Source organism: Mauremys reevesii, linkage group 2, assembly GCF_016161935.1.
Source record: "Mauremys reevesii isolate NIE-2019 linkage group 2, ASM1616193v1, whole genome shotgun sequence".
Classification (NCBI taxonomy): Eukaryota; Metazoa; Chordata; order Testudines; family Geoemydidae; genus Mauremys; species Mauremys reevesii.
The window spans coordinates 80,629,707-80,650,394 of record NC_052624.1 but is presented as its reverse complement, the minus strand read 5'-3'; the positions used below and the strand labels follow the sequence as shown (position 1 = coordinate 80,650,394).

Below are 20,688 nucleotides of genomic sequence, written 5' to 3'. Positions count from 1 at the left end.
TTCGATGTTGGAAAACATAAATGGTTTTATTATTTAGAGTTGTAGGCAACATATATATGAACAGACACACAAGAAGATAAAACGTATTAAAACAGGCTGGCAGATAAATACAGAATGGTTTGAGTCCAAGAATTGGGTAGCTGAGGGTGCAATAGAAAGTGGAGGAAAAAAAACTGCTAAAAGTTATTTCCTCACCAGAAAGTTGCTCTGTCACCAGCTTTCTCAGCCTGTCTCCATCCTGCTGTCTTAACTTTAATACTTTGAAAGAATCAAAATTCCAGTGTTCAAGTTAAAATCTTTAGGAGTGCCCATGGGGGGAAAATATACTTTTTGGTTTGTATTCCTGTTGAGCAATTTAGATCTGTGGTATACTGTAGAAGCCAGCAAGTATTTGTTTTCCTTTAAATCTGTACTAAACTGTTTGATAACAATAGTTGTCCAATGTACTCTTTTACTAGTAATGTCACTGTTAATTTGAGTACACATTCCTTGATTCCCAAATATTGCATATTTGTCCCCCTTCATCTAATGCACACCCTGTATTCAGCAAATAACTTGCACAGCGGAAGTCGGGCAGCCAGAAGGAAGACTAATCTTATGAAGTTAGCTGATGGGTGTTTTTCTGCGAAAGTTATGCCCGCATCAAGAAAAAAAAAAAAGTCTCATCTTAGGTATGTAAATTGCATCTCACAGCTATGTAGAGAAGAACTAATTAATATTTTATTTTAACAAAAATAAACTCCTTTCTTTGTAAATAACTGTCTTAATTTGGTGTTTGCTATTTCCCAGGGAAAGAACAAGGTTAACTATTAAAAAGACAAGTACAGAAACTAAGACACTCTATATACTTTGTTCTCATCTTTCAGTTCTTAAGTAAATAAAGTAGGAATTTCAGTTTCCTATCAACAAAAGGTTATTTTTAAGTGTTGGCAGAAGCAGAAAATAAACCATTCAAAACAAATCTCTGAAAGTATTTCAACAAATCCCTTAAAGTAACACAACAATCTGTTCTCTTTGTGTGGCAGCTTCTTGACAGACCAAATGCTCTTCATATTTTAATCATCTGGTTCGTATCTAAGAAGAAAGAAGTTAAAGCTAGAGAGTATAATATACCTGATAGATATTCAGTCCTCAAAGAGAAAAAATCACTTCAACCAATTCCAATTACACCTCTACCCCGATATAACGCTGTCCTCGGGAGCCAAAAAAAATCTTACCATGTTATAGGTGAAACTGCATTATATCGAACTTGCTTTGATCTGCCAGAGTGCACAGCCCCGCCTCCCTGGAGCACTGCTTTACCGTGTTATATCCGAATTCATGTTATATCGGGTCGCGTTATATCGGGGTAGAGGTGTACTCATATCTGTGACATTTTAATGGCAATTTACACTGCACAATTTAGAAGGATCCAACCAACTATTTTTCATTTTTTAAAAATTCTCCTTTTAAACAAACTCATTTGGCCAGTTTACCAGCCCTGCAACCAGTGGAATCAGCCCTGGTGGCCACCCACCAAACCCAAAAGCCACAGGAAGCCAGACTCAGGATTTCTGTCCCCACTGCAATTTTGGGGTCCCAATGGTCTTTCCCCACCTCTATTTCCTAGCAGCATAGCTCCAATGGAACAGGAACCCCTTAAAGAGATTCTTTTCTACATCCACTCAATATGGGGCCACCCACTGCCCCCACAGTGTCTGTCCTTCTTCCCCTGCCTGGATGGTGTAATGAGATAGTTCCACACTAAGGAAGGCCTGAGTGGTTAGGTCACTAGCCTAGGATGTGGAAAACCTGGGTTTAAGTCCAGGCTCTGCCACAGACTTCCTGGGTGATTTTTGGCAAGTCACTTCACCTCTCTGTGCCTCAGTTCCCCACCTGTAACTTGAGATGACTGGGAGTCTAGGTACCTACCCAAGCCATGAAGGCAAAAGAAGTCACCCCTACCCCACCTTGGCATTAGGAACAGGAGAGAATGGTGGTGCAAAAGAAGCAACTGCCACCCAATTCTGCACCTCTGTGCATGGATCTAGTGGGCATGTTTTGACTCTGTCATAATCCCATGAAAATTGTTTCCTAACAATGTGTATGTGCAGAATGACTGCTACTGTAAAGATGTCAATTTAATTTTAATGTTTTTTAAAAAATCATTGATATTTTGAAGACAAATGGGTCAAAGTTGGCACATCCAAAGTTTGACAACAGCCCTACTGAATTTGTTCCAAAGAGAAGTTAATAAACTGGCTTTAGGAGAATCTGTTTTACATTTATGGAAACAATGTGAAGGTTGAACAGACTTCTTGAGATAACAGATAGAAGAGCACCACTTACCTTGAAAGTCTTCTCCGTAGATCCTTTATCTGCTCATTCTTCTTGGTGAGAATCTCTTTCATGTTGCGGTAGGCAGCTGTCTGCTGGAACTTCTTCTCCAACTCCTGCTCAACAGGATCATCAATGCATTACAATTTTTTAAAAAAATCTAAAACAGTTTTTTTTTTTAAAAGAACAATTCAACTGTTTCTCTCCTTAGGCTTCATTCCAGTGTTCAGTCTAGCTTTTCTCTGTCCAAAATTCTTGCTGCTGTTATTATCTACTTTTCATCAATACTCAATGGGTATTAATGAAACACTTATGGAACTTTTGGTGATACTGACTGTTATGTAACAAAACTTGTACTAGAAACATTTGGCTTTTGTTTAGATAATGCCTACTACAGTGGGGCTCTGCACCGGTACCATGGTGGTGAACAACCTTATTAAAACAGATGTGTAAAAAAAAAAAAAACCCAAAAAACCAACCCCAAAACTTTACCAGATATTGATCTGGGCACTTTAATAATATCACAAAGTTACAGGCATGTGAACAAACAGCAAATGGAGATTGCATACTTCTAGCTCACAGTTCTCATGATCAAATCAAAGACTGGCTAACTTGGAATACTGCAGAATATCCAGTCACTTCTCTACAATCTACTTGCAAGCCTTCAGTCAAGTAAATGTCATAGTTTGATGCCCTGTGATCCAAAGCATTCCAGTTGTTTTGGAAAGCCCTATAAATGTGATTTACAAGCAGTTACTTTTCTAAAGACTCATTGTGTGATGGATCAGAAGTCTACAAGTAACAACATGTATAGCTACAACAAACACAGATTTTAGCTGATAGCCATACATCTTTATGATATATGCTGCAACCTGTAAAGTAGTATTTTTGTCTCTAAACAAGCTTTTTTTTTTGTAGGCCCAAATATAAATAGCATAAGATAGGTCATTTAAAAAAATCAGTGTGATTTTATTTTCTTCTCACACCAATAAACACCTGTTCTGCTGAGTAGCTCACACTTGTTCCAGTAATATTAAGGTGCCATCCACCATATCTGAACAAAAATGAGAATTCTTAATTACCTAGTACAAAGCTTTCCCCAACTACTTCCCTCAATAGAATTAATGTTCCTCATCTCCTAAGATCAACTTTTAATGCAAGGAGGAGCGTGTTACAGACTTCAAAGAGAGACTTTTAAAAATATGCATACATGTTAGTGTCTACTGTTACCATTAGAAAACATGGAATATCTCTTGAAGCCCAAACAAGTCTCTTGCTTCATTTCCATATGACAAACTGGATTTCTTCTTTCAGTTTTTAAGATAGCTTTAACGTAATAGAAAATGACATGGAACAGGATGAATTGAGATGAAGGCATAAAATAATTTACATTTGAAAGCATCTTTCCTTATGCAGGATTCACAAGTATTTCACAAACTAGACACACAGCATATCAGTGAAATACAGCTAGCTACTCGGTCCAAAATAGCAACCTATCCATGCAAAAGCAGGCTACACTACATTGGGAATGGGGAAGTTTTGATCAGACACAATAAGACAAACTGTTCTTCATGAGAGGTATAGTGTCCATACAGTGTAGACAGGACCTTTGTTCTCATGTGACGACCTCTACATAGTTAGCATGACAATCCACTTATCTATCTTATGGTAAACTAGGCTCATATATCTTCTATCCAATCTTTAGATCACTAAATTAACCCCACAGGTTGTCATATAACCCCAATGACAAAGGGGGAGAAAAAAAAAGAAGAGGTCATCTAAAAATTTGTACGAAACTAAAGAATGAAGCTGGCAGCCTTGAGACTGTGAGAAACAAAATGTGTTCAGTGGCATTCCACAACTTCGCTTTTTGTTGTAGATAGTTGCCAATCACATTTCAGACGGAGGACTTCAACAAAAACTATGTTCTCTGTTTCAAAATGAATGCAAGATTACCCTCATTTCATGCAAAATTTATATGCCGTTTCCTCACAGCTATACTTGTATATCAGCACAGGTCTAGAAACAATCTGTTAACTAGTGTTCCCTCTACTGGCTCTACAGAGAAGAAAACCAGCATGCAGTGAGTCTTTCTGGATGACATCATTAGTTCAAATGTGCATTTATGCCTACATTTTTAGAGCGTTGCAGGGGAAGTTGTCAAAGGTACTTATCAAACCAGATGCTCACATCACTTTCAAGATATAGGGGATCAAATTGAAGAAGTTAATCCCTCTCCCCTACCCCACAATAGTGCAGTGTGTCATTTTCAGCTGCAGTCTGTGAATGAGAAATATGGCCAAGGGCAAATTCTGCAATCTTCCACCATTACAGCACTCGCTGTAGACTTTCCAATACAAAAGTGGTGTCTCAACTGATTACTAACCATACAAAGTAGCCAGCTTCCACAAGGCAATCACCACTTTCCTATGGTGGGAATCTGGTGCTACCAACTTTTCACAGAGGTACAAAAAAATCTGCTGTCACTGTTCACAATCATTCTGAAATAGCTGCAGAAGCTGTATTTAAGTGTCCATCTGATTGGCACCAACCAGTGGGCTGTGTGCCATATCTACGAAATAGACTATCTTAACACTGATAACTATGCTCTTCACTCTTTAACAAGGGAAGAATATTAAAAAAAAAAAGCCACCAAAAGATGGTGTGATGTATCCCTAGTAATCCGCATGCAATATACAGAATCTGTGTTACATTAGTAGATTGCCAAAAAGAGAGAACAAAGAGCTTATCTATACACTGCAATAAGAAGCTAACCTTTTCAGCTGTAGATAACTGGTCCTGAACCTTGAGTAGGTCATGCTTTGTTGTCACCAAGTTCTCTTCCAAGAACTTTTGGTTTGCAGTACTGTCATTCAGAGTCTTCTCAAACTGGCACCTCAGAGCAGACACTGTATCTTCCAGTTCACTTATATCCTTAGTTATGTTAGTCTTCAAAAGAAGAAATATTAAAATGAATTTTTTTTTGCAAAATCCTAAGTGAAAGTGTGCATTTTAAATTATTTGTTGAAAATGATATCCGAATGTCTTTAAATGGCAAACTGCAGTGCTTTAGATCCCAAAGCATTAAAACAATACATGTTTAGACTTCAGAAAGTGGCAATAAATACGTTTTAGGGTGAATGGAAAGGCTTCTTTTCTGCCAAGTCAAGATTTCAAATTCTTAGAAACTGCTTCATTTCTCTGTGGCAATTATATTCCATTATCTCCTGTCAGTTATCACTTAGGATATAAATTACACACTGTATGAACTGTGTAAAGAAGTTTACAGAATATAATGAGAACATACATGGCTATACTGTAGCTTTTAAAGCCATTGACATGTTATGAGAGGTGTAGAGAGAGAGTGAGTGAGTGAGTGTGTGTGTGTGTGAAGGAACACACCAGCAACAGGAGCTGAAGCCACACTGTTTGGCGGTAAGATACAAGAAGAATATCTCCATAGTTACCGGGAAAGCATATCCTACTAGCAACTGTTATATCCGGTGAAAAGAAGCAATACAAACTCCCTCGAGCACCTGCCCTGGGCCATATGTGTGTTCAGTTAACTGCCATGTCCATGTACATTAAAATCTCTCATAAGAGAGGTATCTGACGACTAGACTCTTGAAAATAACATTGTGTTGAAACAAAAGAATGACAAATCTCAATGCATTTTATCAGGACTTTTATCAGGAAAAGGTCTGAACTATCAGGGGCTCAAAGGAACCAAAATCTAAGAAGGAAGTTCAGGCCTGTTTCATGCTAGGGAGCTAAGAGCCGGAATTCAGTCAATATGGTATTCACGGAGAATCAAAAAGTTTACTTTATCTTAATAATGTTTTGGGATTGAAGCTGTGTTGAAAGATGCTACACAGTTAGGAAATTGCATTGGTCTCTAGGCATAGTTTGTTCCTCAGTAATTAACATGCCTTCTCTTCATATTTTGAGCTCACTAATGACTGGGTCTCTGGGACAGACATGATCTGTTGTAATTGTGATGAAAGTAGTTAGACAGGATGCAAGTATTTTAAGCCCAGGTTAACCTGGTCCATTAAAGCATGATTAGGATTATATAATTTTACTGACATTCATTTTATTAAAAGGCACAGCGACACCAGCTACACTTAAAAAGCAGACTCCAGTCACCTAATATTTTCAGAGATGAATGTGGAGTACATTAATTCTTCACCTGTCCCCATTAGGAAAACATCTATTTTAGAAGTTCTATTAACCAGAATAATCCCATGTAGGGTCACAATTCCTTTAAGAAGGAAATCAAAATCTTTGAAGACTATATTTTAAAAAGGGTAAGCATGGAGGATCTAGGAGATCGGCTGAAAAAGATTTCAACCTGTGTAAATATTTCAATGCAAAATAGGTTCAATCACATATATATGTCCATGAAAAGGAGCTGAAGGAGAAGTGGGTGGCCAGGTGGTGAAAACAACTGGCTTGATGGGAACTGCAGGTACTCAACACCTCTGAAAGTTAGGCCAGCTGATGCCTACGCAGACAGGCAGCAGATGAGACTGGTCTCCAGGCCTTTAAAACTACCAATGAAATAACTACAGTTATAAGTCTTAAGTCAGATAAGGAAAGTATTTGCCGTGACCTTTAAATCAAACTACCATTGAATAATATTACTGTATGAAAATAACAGATCCTAAAAATCACTAAGGGGCATTATAACGTATTAAGAAAATAGAGTACATACCATAAACCATTTAGAAAGCAAAATAAAAAGAAACTTGGATTAAAAATATGGAAATTAAGAGGACATACCATTTTTTAAAGATAGGGAATTGATAAACTCACTTCAAAGTTAGCAATATTGCGGTATTAGAAATGTCAATTTTTCAACTTGACTTTCATAAAAGGCAGAAAAAGCTAAATAGGACTAAAACATTTCAACTCATCTTACAAGTTGAACTGAAATATTTAAAAAATATTTTTAATAAACTGTTAGGTATTCACATAATTAAGAAAATAAATGTATAGGCCAAAAAAATAAAAATTATAAAAGGTGAATCAAACACATTTTTTCAATCTGTCAGCAGTTCAGGTTTTTCCATTTCTGTGTTTTTCCTGCAACGGTGAATCATATTTGGATCATCAACTTTTACAGGAGAAATCTGAGACCCTCAATTCAGATGTAGACAGGTAAATGTAGGAAGAACTATTTTTGACAAAGTGTTTAAGGTGTATTTGCAATTTAGAGGCCTGTGGGTTTGATAATATACTCGAGTAAGTCAATAGCAAAACTCCCATGGACTTCATTGGTATAGGCTCTGATCCTATTTGTGTATGTTTTTTAACCTCTTAAAAGTTTGAATCAGAACAATATATGCTGGTATACTTTCCAAAAAAGAGCTATGCATACACATAAGGAGAATATACAATAACATTGACCAAGATAGACTGAACATTTTATTGCTGAATCAGAAAGGAAACTAGATGACACCTCTTTACTAACAAAAGAGGAAAAAATAAAAATAAGAAAAACAACAGAACAAAACATATTCCTATTAATATCAAACTCATTTGATCTTTATAATACAAAGAAACAAACTTTGGAATGGTACTTACTGATAATTTCCTACCATGGATTAGGTCACACATAAGCATGAAATATTTTTCTTAAAGGATCAGAGCTCTAAATGTTAGTGGGACCATGGCAACCCTGAATAGGACCTTTGTATGCCCCACAAAGCCAACTGCACCTGTCAGGTCTAACTGGCTCTACACGACTTGGTAATGCTAGTTCAATGGAGAAAACAGCCAACCTTTTGATCTCCCTGAATCATCTGTAAATCCTTCAGTGATTTCTCTAGTTTTGATTTTTCATCCAATGCACTTGTAGCCTGCAATAAATTGGAAAGACAAAGCTTAATAAAGCAACTTTTACTGGAAATGAGAGAATTACAATTGTGTTCTTTCTATTTAGGTATTTTAAAAATGTACATATATTTACTACCCAGGTTCATAGTGAGTTTACCTGTGTTTCTATTGTCTTGAGTCTGGTCTTCAGTTTTTCATTTTCTTCTTGAAGTCGTGTAATTTCCTTTCAGTAAATAAAAATTAGTTTTATCATGAACACTCTTACATGACTGAATTTGATAGACTTGCAGTTATTTTTAATTATTTCATGTAAGTAAATATATTTTCTAGTTTAGAAAAGCTAGCTACTATGTCAGTGCTTAAAAAGAGGACCAGCCAACTGTGGGTCATTGGTTTTTCCTTATGGGCTTGATCCTGAATGGTCTTGGGCAGCCAGGCCCCAACAGAGCAGAGATCTTAAGCATGTTCTTACCTAAGTATATGAGCAATCGCACTGTAGTCTATAGGACTATTCACATGCTTAAGTTAAGCATATGAATAAGTTATTTACTGGATCGGGGTCAGAGCACTCAATACCTTGCAGGACCAAACTACATAGGATAAGGAATAATATTAACTGAAACAAAGGTAAAATTGCATTTTATATATATATATATATATCTTATTCATGGTATTTGTCAAAATGCTTTCCAATCAACAGGACAGTAAACATGGTCACTGTTTAAAATGTGACAGATAGGCTCTTCTGAAAGTCAGGCAACCCCTCTCAAAAATCCTTTTAGCCAAGTAGGAGTGCAAGTGATCTTCAAATGTTTATTTTAAAATGTATCTGTTTAGTCTTTATATATATTATGTCAGTGGTTCTCAACCAGGGGTATGGGTAATCCTGGGGGTATGCAGAGATCTTCCAGGGGTACATCAATCCATCTAGATATTTGCCTAGTTTTACAACAGGCTACATAGAAAGCATCAGCAAAGTCAATACAAACTAGAACTTCATACAGACAATGACTTGTTTATACTGCTCTATATACTATACACTGAAATGTAGGTACAATATTTATATTCCAATTGATTTTATAATTATATGATAAAAATGAGAAAGTGAGCAATTTTAGAGGAATAGTGTGCTGTGACACTTTTCATAGAATCATAGATTATTTTTCTATTTTTATGTCTGATGATGTAATCAAGTTGTTTTTAAGTGAGGTGACACTTGGGGTACACAACACAAATCAGACTCCTGAAAGAGGTACAGTAGTCTGGAAAGGTTGAGAGCCACTGTATTAGGTCAATAGTTGGGGAATGAAATAGTTTAAATATTAAGGCTGTGATCCTACTGTTATTTATGTCTATGGACGTAGGACTGGAAGGGACCTCCTGGGTCATCAAGTTTGCAGCCCTGTCATATAATTCCTTTCATGCTTCACTTTATATTAACAATTACTCTCCTGCTTAAAGTTACTCTCGTGCCTAAGTGTTTGCATGACTGAGGCCTAAAGAGCTTTCAAGTTCACTTTTATAGTTATATTTACCATGTTAACCTTGGTATTCTTTCTTTCAAATATTTAGGAATAACTGGCACAGGACCACAAATAGTTTTCTCTACCTAGTTTGACTTTTACTTAAACACAATATCTGTAGAACAAACTATTTTATTAAATATCATACACAGTGGTATGATTAATGTATCTATATACAACTTCTGAATTCATTTACACCTTGTTTAACTACTGTTATACCTTTATATTTATAATTGTGCCATAAGGCCTTAAAGACCTTACTCCAGAATGAATGCTACACAACCAGAGAATGGACTTTTTCCAAGATTACCACCTCAAGGAAATATTCTTTTCCTCAAACAATCCTGAAAACCTCTTCCCTGCAAAGTGATTCCAGAAAAACTACTGGCATCACAATGCAGAAAAAGTTTGCTTAGAACATAAGAACGGCCGTACCGGGTCAGACCAAAGGTCCATCTATTCCAGTATCCTGTCTACCAACAGTGGCCAATGCCAGGTGCCCCAGAGGGAGTGAACCTAACAGGCAATGATCAAGTGATATCTCTCCTGCCATCCATCTCCATCCTCTGACAAACAGAGGCTAGGGACATCATTCCTTACCCATCCTGGCTAATAGCCATTTATGGACTTAACCTCCACGAATTTATCTAGTTCCTTTTAAACACTGTTATAGTCCTAGCCTTCACAACCTCCTCAGGTAAGGAGTTCCACAAGTTTACTGTGCTGCGTGAAGAAAAACTTCCTTTTATTTGGTTTAAACCTGCTGCCTATTAATTTCATTTGGTGACCCCTTTGCAACAACAGTTACCTTTCACATAGGTGCTGTTCCTGCTGAGTCTGTCTGCTGCTTCCTATGTTTTGTGTCACAAAATGTGACAATGTTTTATTGGTCACAATAAATGTACATTTCAGCTTTGAACCACCTTTGCAAAAATCATATTTGGATAAAAAAACTGCAGTGTAATATCCTAATATGTGGTGTTGGATGTTCTAATTATATTCGGTTATAAACAAAAGTAAATTTGTTAAATGTTAATATTCACCTTAACTATAAAAATTAAACACATAAAGGAGTCTCCATCTTCACTTGATCTTTTGGTGACGGAGAAAGAAAATACAGCTCATCACTGAAAAATCTCATGAGAGTCCATGCATTACTAAGTTCTTGTAAAGCTAGTTATATTTCTTTATATTAAGTTTTTGGGTTACTTAGTAGTCCAAACTATTGCGGAATGAATCACCATTAAAAAAATTAATTTGCTTTACAATAAATTTGAAAATCTGTAACAAATGGGATATTGGAAATTTGTAAAGTTGAAAGGTAAGTTATAATTTTTTTCCTTTTAAACTGTGGTTCAATTAGAATGTAATTTAAACTACTGCAAAAATAAAAATGAAAAACAAACAATATAAAAGAAATAGAATTTGACTTTGAAAAATGCCAATATCCTATTCACTCCAATGATGAGCTGCATTACTTGTGTTTCAATCTACTTCCCAGCAGGAAGTCCAGTCTTATGAAATATCAGCAAAACATCACCTCCCACTAATTCTATTAATTAAATAGAGAAACTGTAACCATAATCATTTTTTCTAAAATGCATGAAAAATAAGTTTTAATATTTACAATACATTAAATGCCAAAGCACATCATTTAACGAATCTTCAAAAGTGTTTCATTTATTAAAGTGACTGTAGTTTTGCAGTGTATTAGAGTGCCTTCTAAATTGTGTCTAATGTATTATGTAAACCCTGATTACTGGGTAGCATCCTAAGTTCAGTTGAATAAATTAAATGCTCATCAACCCCAAATATGTCAAGGGAAAGAATTCTTACCTTGTTTAACAGCTCTGACCCACCTTCATTTAATGGAGCAAGTTTAGGCTTAATGAGCTCTGAACTGGGCTAAAGTAATGACAAAGATACAAAAAATTAAAATGATGTGTTTTCTTTCTAGCACTTTTGTAGTAATTAAAATAATTTCTCCAACTCTATCCTTTCTGATGTCTGGTGAAATGAAACCAAATATTGCTTATTCTGAATTAATTTTATTATTTGTTCAGACTTGGGCTCTCTCATTAAAACTAACAAATCTTATATAACTTGTTTTCAATTTTTAAAATATTTGCAGAGTAGGGGGGTCATGGATCAGTGTTCAAGTTGCCACTTGAGGCACATTGAGCATACGCTAAGAAGTAACTATATATAGATTTTTTAGCTTAACTTTAGGCTGCTATTTTTGAAAATCTTTAAAGGTTACTTCTAGCATAAATACCTTTCCTCTTAAGCACAAGGAAATAGTCTATAGTAAACATATTTAACATCTGTAGTGGTTTCATAAGGCATTTGATTATAGTATTTTAGAGTAACAAATCTCTACCTTCTTGTTTGCAGATGTAAATTCTGCCTTTTCAAATTCAGCAACTTGCTCTAACAATTCTCTTGGAGAGAAAAATAAATGGAAACATTAAGTTTATTAGACAAATAATCTTGTTAAACAATTTACAAGTCTGCTGCTGTGCTTCTTATTCAAGTAAGACTTCAATTAGGTGCACGGGATCAGACCCTAGATCAGTACAAAAAAGGCAACATAAGTATGCCCTATATACAAATAAAAATAAAATTCTAAATAAACAAGTTCTAGGCAAGCAAGATTATTATTTACATGGGCAAAATCACTTCATGAAGAAGTTAATATCATCATTTGTAATCTTTTAATTGAAAAAACTAAACTGATTGGTATAATACACCACTAAAATAATTTTCTAAGATTAAGAACTGAACATAATAGTATTTAGTCACTTTAACGGTATCAGTGAAACTATTCTCTATTTCTATATAATTCAAATGAGGTTACCGATTTTCCAGCTCAGAGATGTCAGTCTGTAGCTTAAGGTACCACTTCTCAGCCTGTGAAAAGAGTTGGCGTAGAAGTAACACATTGGTGTATGCCGTGTTAATGAGTTCTGATTCCACTTCACTGTGTACTACAGTCTGCAACCCATCCAGCATTTCTGTCACCTCATCTATTGTGAAAGTCTCCTCCACCAGCCTAAACAGAAAAGTTAACAAAAGCTACATGTATCATAAAAATAACAGCTCTGCAGCAATCCAAAAAACTTCACTAGATCAGATAATGCTTGCAGCTAACAAAAGGACCTTTTAAAAAAGCTGTGTCGATGTTTGCAGTAGGATGCTGTTGAGAAAAAGGTAAGTGTCTTTCTGGAATGTATTAACAATAGTGTTGTATATAAGACACCGGAGGTAATTGTTCTGCTCTGCTCGCATTGGTGAGGCCTCCGCTGGAATACTGTGTCTAGTTTTGGGCACCACATTTTACGAAACAAGTGCCCAAGTTGGAAAGAGTCCCCAGGAGCGCAACAAAAATGATAAGAAATTTAGAAAACATGACTTATGAGGAAAGGTTGAAAAAGATGAGCAGGATTTGTCTAGAGACAAGAAGGCTGAGGAGGGACATGATAACATCTTCAAATATGTAAAAGGTTGTTAGGAAGAGGATGGTGATCAATTTTTTTCCATGTCTACTGAGGGTAGGACAAGAAGTTTGCAGCAAGTGAGATTCAGGTTAGATATTAGGAAAAACATTAACTATAAGGACAGTTAAGCACTGGAACAGGTTATCTAAGGAAGCTGTGGAATCCTCATCATTGGATGTTTTTAGAAACAGGTTAGACCTGTCAGGGATTGTCTATGAAGGTAACCTTAATCCTGCCTCAGCATGGTAGGGGGATGAACTAGATGACCTTGAGGTCCCTTCCAACCCTACATTTCTATTATTCTAGATAACAATGTCATTAACAATTTGTTTAATATTGTACTTGAATCTTCTCTCTGAAAGTTTTGATTAAATACAAATTTTATAATGTATAAATTATTTTGTTTTGGGCCTTAAGTCTAATTTTGATTTACCAACAGTAATATGTAACTCAAGGTTACAGTTTCACAGCAATTTAACACATCAATTACTATTAAAATTAAAAAATTGGAAAAAAAAAAACCTTTTGTAGCGATTGTTTAGATTGAAACTTTTCCCTTTTCATACTTTTAAAAGCAAGTGTGATCCACTGGACATAATGTACTTGGATCTTCAGAAAGCTTTTGACAAGGTACCACACCAAAGGCTCTTAAGCAAAGTAAGCAGTCATGGGATAAGAGGTTAAAAGATAGGAGACAAACGGTAGGAAAAAAATGGTCAGTTTTCAGAGTGGACAGAGTAGGGTTCCCCAACTATTTGTATTGGGACCTCTGCTGTTCAATAGAGTCATAAATGATCTGGAAAAGGGGGTAAACAGTGAGGTAGCAAAGTGTGAGGATGATGCTAAATTACTCAAGATAGTTAAATCCAAAGCTGACTTCAAAGAGTTCCAAAGGGATCTCACTAAACTGGGTGACTCGGCAACAAAACCACAGATGAAATTCAGCATCGATAAGTGAAAAATAATGCACAATGGAAAACATAATCCCAACTATATATACAAAGTGATGGGATCTGTATTAGCTGTTACCACTCAAGAAATAGATCTTGGAGTCATCATGGATAGTTCTCTGAAAATATCTGCTCAATGTGCAGTGGCAGGCAAAAAAAAAATTAACAGAATATTAGAAACCATTAGGAAATGGATAGATAGTAAGACAGAAAATATCATAATGCCACTATACAAATCCATGGCATATCCACAGCTTGAATACTGCATGCAGTTCTGGTAAACTTTGGATTCTAGTAAACCAAGGGCCACCTCTGGCCAAGGCCGTAGGCATTAGCTTACAACTGAGAAACTCATAGCTGGAAACGAAACCAGCTCACCTGTATGTTAGTTTGGTTCAAAAGAGGTATTAGTCTTCTAAGAACGTAGTTAAAGTTTAGACTCTACGAAATGCTTGAAAATTGCTTTAATCTCACTAATTTCACTTGTAATGTCTATATTCCATGCTATAAGGAAATATGCAAGTATTGCTTTATAGCTTTAAAAATATTTGCTCTGAACTTGTGAACCCAGGCACGGGCCATTAAGAATCACCACAGTACAAAGGATTGATGAATGGCCCTATCACAGCTTTGAAATGAGCTGGTCTCATTGACTGGAAGGCCAAATGTAAAAGATAAAACAGGGTCACAGGAAAATGTGTCATCTCTTAGCTGTTTGAACTCTCACAGGGCCAGAGTCTCTAAACTGAAGCGAGAGATCCCCCAGGGTTATCCCTAGGTTTACCCTGAAATTGACAGGGTACATCTTGAATTGACAGATCACTACAACTCTGTCACTCTAAGGATTTATGTTGCAACTACTTTGTGTTATATGCTTGCTTGGTTTAACCTGTAAATGGTTCTTATTTTGTTTTCCTAGTTAATAAACCTTTAGTTAGTTTATTACAGAATTAGCTACAGGCATAGTCTTTGGTGCAAGATCTAGGGTACCAATTTTCTGGGGTAAGCAACTGGTCTCTTGGGACTGGAAGAAACCTGAATATCACATGCATCTGAAGAAGTGAGTATTCACCCACAAAAGCTTATGCACCAATAAGTCTGTTAGTCTATAAGGTGCCACAGGACTCTTTGTTGCTTTTTACAGATCCAGACTAACACGGCTACCCCTCTGATATTAATCACTAAGTCCAGCTTGCCTGGATGGCAAGATAAACGAGAGAGCCTAAGGGGACTGTCTGTGATTCTATGGTAAGAGTGATATAGTGATCCAGGAGTTTACATTTGTAACTGGGTTGGTGAAATCTAATTGTAAAACATACCACCAGTTTGGGATGTCTGCCCTGTTCTTGACAGTCTGGTCTGAGGTAGGCACTCATGGTCATGAGCCCGTCCAGACAGCAGGACATCCCCATCTCAAAGAAGATATATTAAAATTGGAAAAGGTACAGAAAAGGGCAACATAAGTTATTAGGGATATGGAAGAGTTTAGAGAGATTAAAAAAGACTGTTCATCTTAGAAAATAGATGACTAAGGGGACATATGATAGAGGTCTATAAGATAATGAATGGCCTGGAGAAAGTGAACAAGGAAGTGTTATTTACCCTATCACATAATTTGAGACCCATGAAATTAATAGGCAACAGTTCTAAAACAAACAAAAGGCAGTGCTACTTCACACAACACACAATTAACCTGTGGAACGCGTTTTCAGGACATGTTGTGAAGGTCAAAAGTATAACTGGGTTCAAAAAAGAATTAGCTAAATTCATGGAGGATAGGTTTCTCCATCAGCTAGGATAGTCAGAGATGCAACTCCATGCTCTGGATGTTCCTAAACTCTGATTGACAGAAAGTAGGACTGGACTACAGGGGATGGATCACTCAATAGTTGCCCTGTTCCGATTGCTTCCTCTGATGCATTAGACACCCTCGGAGAACAGGCTAGGTGGACCATTGGTCTGGCTCAGTACGGCCGTTCTTATGTTTTATGTTTTCCTTGGCAGGGATATACAAATTAGCTGTCTTACATACATGTGAGGTCGTACATATTTGATACATAATTTAACAGATGCTTCAGGATTAATCCCTGGCAGAAGAGTCTTGCTCTCCTAGGGCTTTTGCTTTATTATTATTCCCTCCTCATGGTACCTGCTGTCCTTAAGATCCTGAAAGCAAGAATCCACTGTCTTGAGACGGAGGCCACGCTTGGAACGAGCGAAGCGCATGTAATTGATCACTTCATTCTGGTGGTGATCATTTAGACCCAGCTCCGCCTGTGGATCAGGAGACACAGTAAAGGTTAACATATATATGAGATAAACCTAACAAAGAAGACTTAGGTCCAGCTCCACAAAGGTATTTAGGCTTCTAATTTCCTTTAATTTCAATGGAAGTTAGGAATTTAAATACCTTTGTGGATCTGGGTCTTCCTTCCTAAATGGTTTCTGTACTAGCGTTTAAAGTTTAAATACCTTTTTTAAAATTGAAGCTTCTCTCTTAATATTTCAGATAATTAAATCTGAAATTTTTTTACAAATAGGATTGACTTTATACTATTGTTTATGCTTTTTATTTACTTTGTGCATTTCTGAGTCAGCTTAAACAATGAAAATAGCCTTGGGATGTTCATCTTTGTTTGGGGTGGACAGAAATTGATGATTTTTTAGGGGAAAAATTGATTTTTAAATTTAAATCAGTTTTTTACATTTTGTTATTTAAATAATAAAAGTTTTTATTTTAAAAATAAACCTGTTTAAAATTAAATCTGAATGTAATAAAAATATGTTAAGGCCTAAATTATTAATAATCTCTTAAAACATTTAAGTGAAAAATAAATACGCTGAATCCATCAGCCTCTACCAAAGGCTTCTTTTCTATATAAATAATCAGGAAATAATCTACTTTTTGAGGTCAAGCTTTATAAATATGATACAACAGGTCATGTAGTATTAAGCACTTGTTTTATTTAATAAAAATAAATTTTATATGCTGTTTTGTGTGTTAAATTTCAGTTACTATCCTAATTCAGCTTGAGAAGTCATAATCAAAAAGTTAGTAAATAAGCAATATATTATTCATAATTTTCTAACATATGAAAAACGTAAACTTAATTAGAATCTGAAAATATTAAGGCATGTAATTCCTTAAATAAATGTATGTAGTTTCAGTGTACCCTCCTAGGCAGCACGAAGACGTATCAAATCTAGTGTAAATGCTCTAGTTACATGTAAATCAACACGTTTTAATGGTTGTATCAACCAATGAGAATGCACCACTTTTTTAGAAAACAACTGAAGTACAAATTGAAAAGTTGTTTACAATTGATGATTTAACTTGAGGCTTGACATTTGGTGAGTTAAATCGCCTTGATTTAAACGGATCTACTCTGCCTTTGTATATTGTTTCCATGCACTAACTACAATGCCTGGCTAAAAACAATACTGCAGGGAAAGGTTCGGTTTGAATCCAAAGCTAAAAGTGGATTTAACAGCAGCCAAGAAAACAACACTGGATTCCTAACATTGATAAAAACCAACTCACACTGTTTTCTTGCGAGTCTGGCAGCATTTGCTGTTGTTGGCAAAGCCCCAGCTCCCAGAGCCAGGTGATTTACCTGACAATTGAAGTTTTGTTTAGGGAAGCAAAATAAGTTGCCAGCCCTCATGGTTGTGGAGAAAAACTGGAGAACGTGACCCTCCCCCTCCCAGGCAAATACTGAGCTAACCCTGTGGGCTGCTTTCCAAATGCTGCTCTTGGGTTCTAGCCCAGTCCCGATGTCGACGCCCGAGGCTGGCGGATGCTGGGAATCATAACAATGGCGCCTACAGTGGCAGCTCCTGCTCGACCCGGCCACGACTGACGGCTCGGGCAAAGCCTCCCTGGCGCCGCTCAGCTAAGCCGCCCGGGGATTTAGGGGGCGGGGTTCAGCGCCTGGTCCCGGGCCGCCCCGCGCTGAGGGACGAGATGGGGGCCCGTCTGTGTATCAGCCCGAGCACCTCGGCCGTTATTCGGCGGGGCTCCGCTGCAGGGCGGCGCGGGGGGGGGGCCGCTCGCTCCTGACGGCCCCGGTAGCGCTGGGGGGAGCTGAGTCCCACCGGCGGGCGGGGCGAGGGAACAGGGATGCTGGGGTAGCGGGCTCAGTACCGGCCCCAGATAGGCCGGGAGGCAACTTCGTTACTCACCATGGCGATTCTAACGGGCACGGGGAGACGACGGTTGATTATACAGCAACGGTTGCCATGGAGAACAAAACCTCGCGAGCTCTTTACTACCATCTCATTGGAAGGTTCGCGTTCACGTGACCGGAAGTAAGGGGCGTGGCAGCCTAGGGGATTTTTTCCGGCTTTCTGCGGATTTTAGGGGGGCACGTTAGTGACTGTGGCGGTTTCCAAGGGAGACGGAGCCGCGAGCTGCTCGCGGAACTCCCCCACCGCCCCCTGCACTTTGCACGTGCCCAGTAGCCCGTCTCTCGCGCGCTCTGCGCGGAGTGCGTTGCTTTGAGAGCCAGAAGGGGGCGCGCGCCTCCCTTCCACAGCAACCGCTGCTCAGCTCGCCCGTTGACTCGCTGGTCGCCCGTTTAACACGTTACCTGTGGGGCACAGGCCTGGCCCCTGTGCAGCCACGTGGGGTTGGCCATGACGCTGGCCCTCAGTGATCCCCCGCAGCCTCATGCTGCTTCGCTCCCTGGCTTGAAGGGGTTTCCATTATATGCAGGGTTTACAGTTTGGTTCAATAGCTTTCAACACCCTCACCCCCCCATAGGAATTGTTCTAGCAGCCCTGCCCCTGCCTTGCAAAGGGGGAAAGGTGGTGTGTGCTGCAGAGCTGCGACTGCCTCACACCTGTGTAACTTCCCCAACGCCAAGTCAGCCGGTCCCCCTCCAGCACAGCAGCCAGGGCGGTGATGGCTAGGGCTTTGCATAATGCTCCGACCGTGGGAGACAAGCGATGGGGTGGTTTTTGTTAAAAGAACGAGGGGCTACCAAGCCTGGCCGGTGGCAGAGGAAAGGTTGGCAAAGCCAGAGGAGCAGTGTTGATTAATTAGGAGAAACCATACGATGTTGAAGCCAATCTCATGGAGGTTTTTTTTTTTGGGGGGGGGGGGGGGAAGAAGAGGCTGAAACCGTATTTTTGAGTTCCTGAAGTTGTCAGTACTGAGTCAGGCAGTCACAAATCAAGCCCTCAGGCATTAGCAAAGCCTTCCATCTTCCACCTCCCCCAAGCCCTTTTTTCTGTCAGATAGTCCTTGGTTTTCAAAAATTAGCAGACCCGTGAGGAAACTATGGTATTAGTCAGTGTTGCCAATCCTAACATCTCATAAAGCAAGAGACAAACTATTAATAATCAGGAGATTTGGTATATAAATCATGAGTTGCTGTTTTTCAAACATAAAGCAATATAGCTCTATTGATGGTTATAAACCTCATTAGTGACTTCTTTAATTTCTAACAGGTCAGAGCTCTGCAAAAACTATATAACTGCACCTGAAGCTGCTTTACAAAAATCTTTTAGAAATCCTACTTTTTATTGCCAGATTATCTTCAAAAACTATCATATTGTCCTGAGATATGTCAAATAAACATCTACTGCCCATATATAGAAGCAAGGGAAGTATATTCACTCTTCATTGAGCTCTTTGAGGTAGTCTTGATTAAACAGTCTCAAAGACAGGGTTGGCCCTTGAACAGTTGGGGTCTTCTGTGAACAATGAAACAGGAGATTATGTAGGCTGATTCTTCACTGCTTTGTGCTATATGTGAAGTGAATATAAAAACCAGTTTGGTTACATCTTACACCCACTTTTCATAAGTATAAAGGACAGCACTAGGTTGTTCCTGAATTCAGAAAAAACATTTGTAACATGTTATCACTTTTAGGACAAACTCTTTGTCTCTGAATGTTTTTCTACAATTAGCACAGACCTTGCAAACTAACAGGCCTGCTTCACTTAGCACAAACTCAGCAGGCTGAGAGAATAGTCTGGGAGACATATTTCTTTCTAATAATACAAGCCAAATCTGGGGTCTGTACTGGACCATATTTTCCCAAAAATAATTAATGTATTAATTATTACTTTTAATCCAACAGAAGGAAGACCATGCCACCCTTCTTTCTGCACTCTTGCTCGTGGGGGTGCTGCCTTCAGAGCTGGGCACAGGGCCGGCGCAACCACTAGGTGACCTAGGTGGTCGCCTAGGATGCCAGGATATGGGGGGCAGCATTTCGCATTGGTATCTTCTTTGCATTTTGTCAAATTTGCAGTGAAAGTGTTCTTAAAACTAACATGTGCTGGGTCATCATCCGAGACAGCTATAACATGAAATATATGGCAGAATGTGGGTAAAACAGAGCAGAAGACATACAATCTGCGCCCCCCCACCCCAAGAAGTTCAGTCACAAATTTAATTAACGCATTTTTTTTTAACAAGCGTCATCAGCATGGAAGTATGTCTTCTGGAACAATGGCCAAAGCATGAAGAGGCATATGAATCTTTAGCGCATCTGGCACATAAATCTCTTGTGACAACAGTGCCATGCGAACGCCTGTTCTCACTTTCAGGTGAC

General features: G+C 38.1%; 1 protein-coding gene across 3 annotated transcripts; it reads right to left on the bottom strand.

Annotated features, from left to right (window-relative positions):
• Positions 1–18,463, bottom strand: LZTFL1 (leucine zipper transcription factor like 1). Of its 3 annotated transcripts, XM_039527057.1 has the most exons (11): positions 18,307–18,463; positions 16,274–16,398; positions 12,699–12,729; positions 12,535–12,587; positions 12,058–12,118; positions 11,514–11,582; positions 8,312–8,377; positions 8,100–8,177; positions 5,092–5,265; positions 2,329–2,432; positions 1–1,074 (listed from the first exon to the last, which is right to left on the bottom strand). In XM_039527057.1, the coding sequence occupies exons 1-11, from the start codon at positions 18,397–18,399 to the stop codon at positions 1,056–1,058; spliced, it is 873 nt and encodes a 290-aa protein (XP_039382991.1). In that variant the 5' UTR covers positions 18,400–18,463; the 3' UTR covers positions 1–1,055. The 3 variants fall into 3 exon arrangements, with proteins under 3 accessions (XP_039382991.1, XP_039382989.1, XP_039382990.1); XM_039527055.1 differs by having other exon boundaries at positions 12,535–12,729; positions 18,307–18,462; XM_039527056.1 differs by lacking the exon at positions 18,307–18,463 and adding an exon at positions 17,666–17,750 and having other exon boundaries at positions 12,535–12,729.
• Positions 18,464–20,688: the final 2,225 nt, after the last annotated feature.

Bases quoted from the DNA above. Each gene is read 5' to 3' on its own strand.
- LZTFL1 (XM_039527055.1), bottom strand. From the start codon at position 18,399: ATGGTAGTAAAGAGCTCGCGAGGTTTTGTTCTCCATGGCAACCGTTGC. The intron at 12,119-12,534 runs GTAACCTCATTT...TTTCTCTCCAAG, and splicing joins ATCTCTGAGCTGGAAAATCG to AGAATTGTTAGAGCAAGTTG. The intron at 8,378-11,513 runs GTAAGAATTCTT...ATTTACTGAAAG, and splicing joins GGTCAGAGCTGTTAAACAAG to GAAATTACACGACTTCAAGA.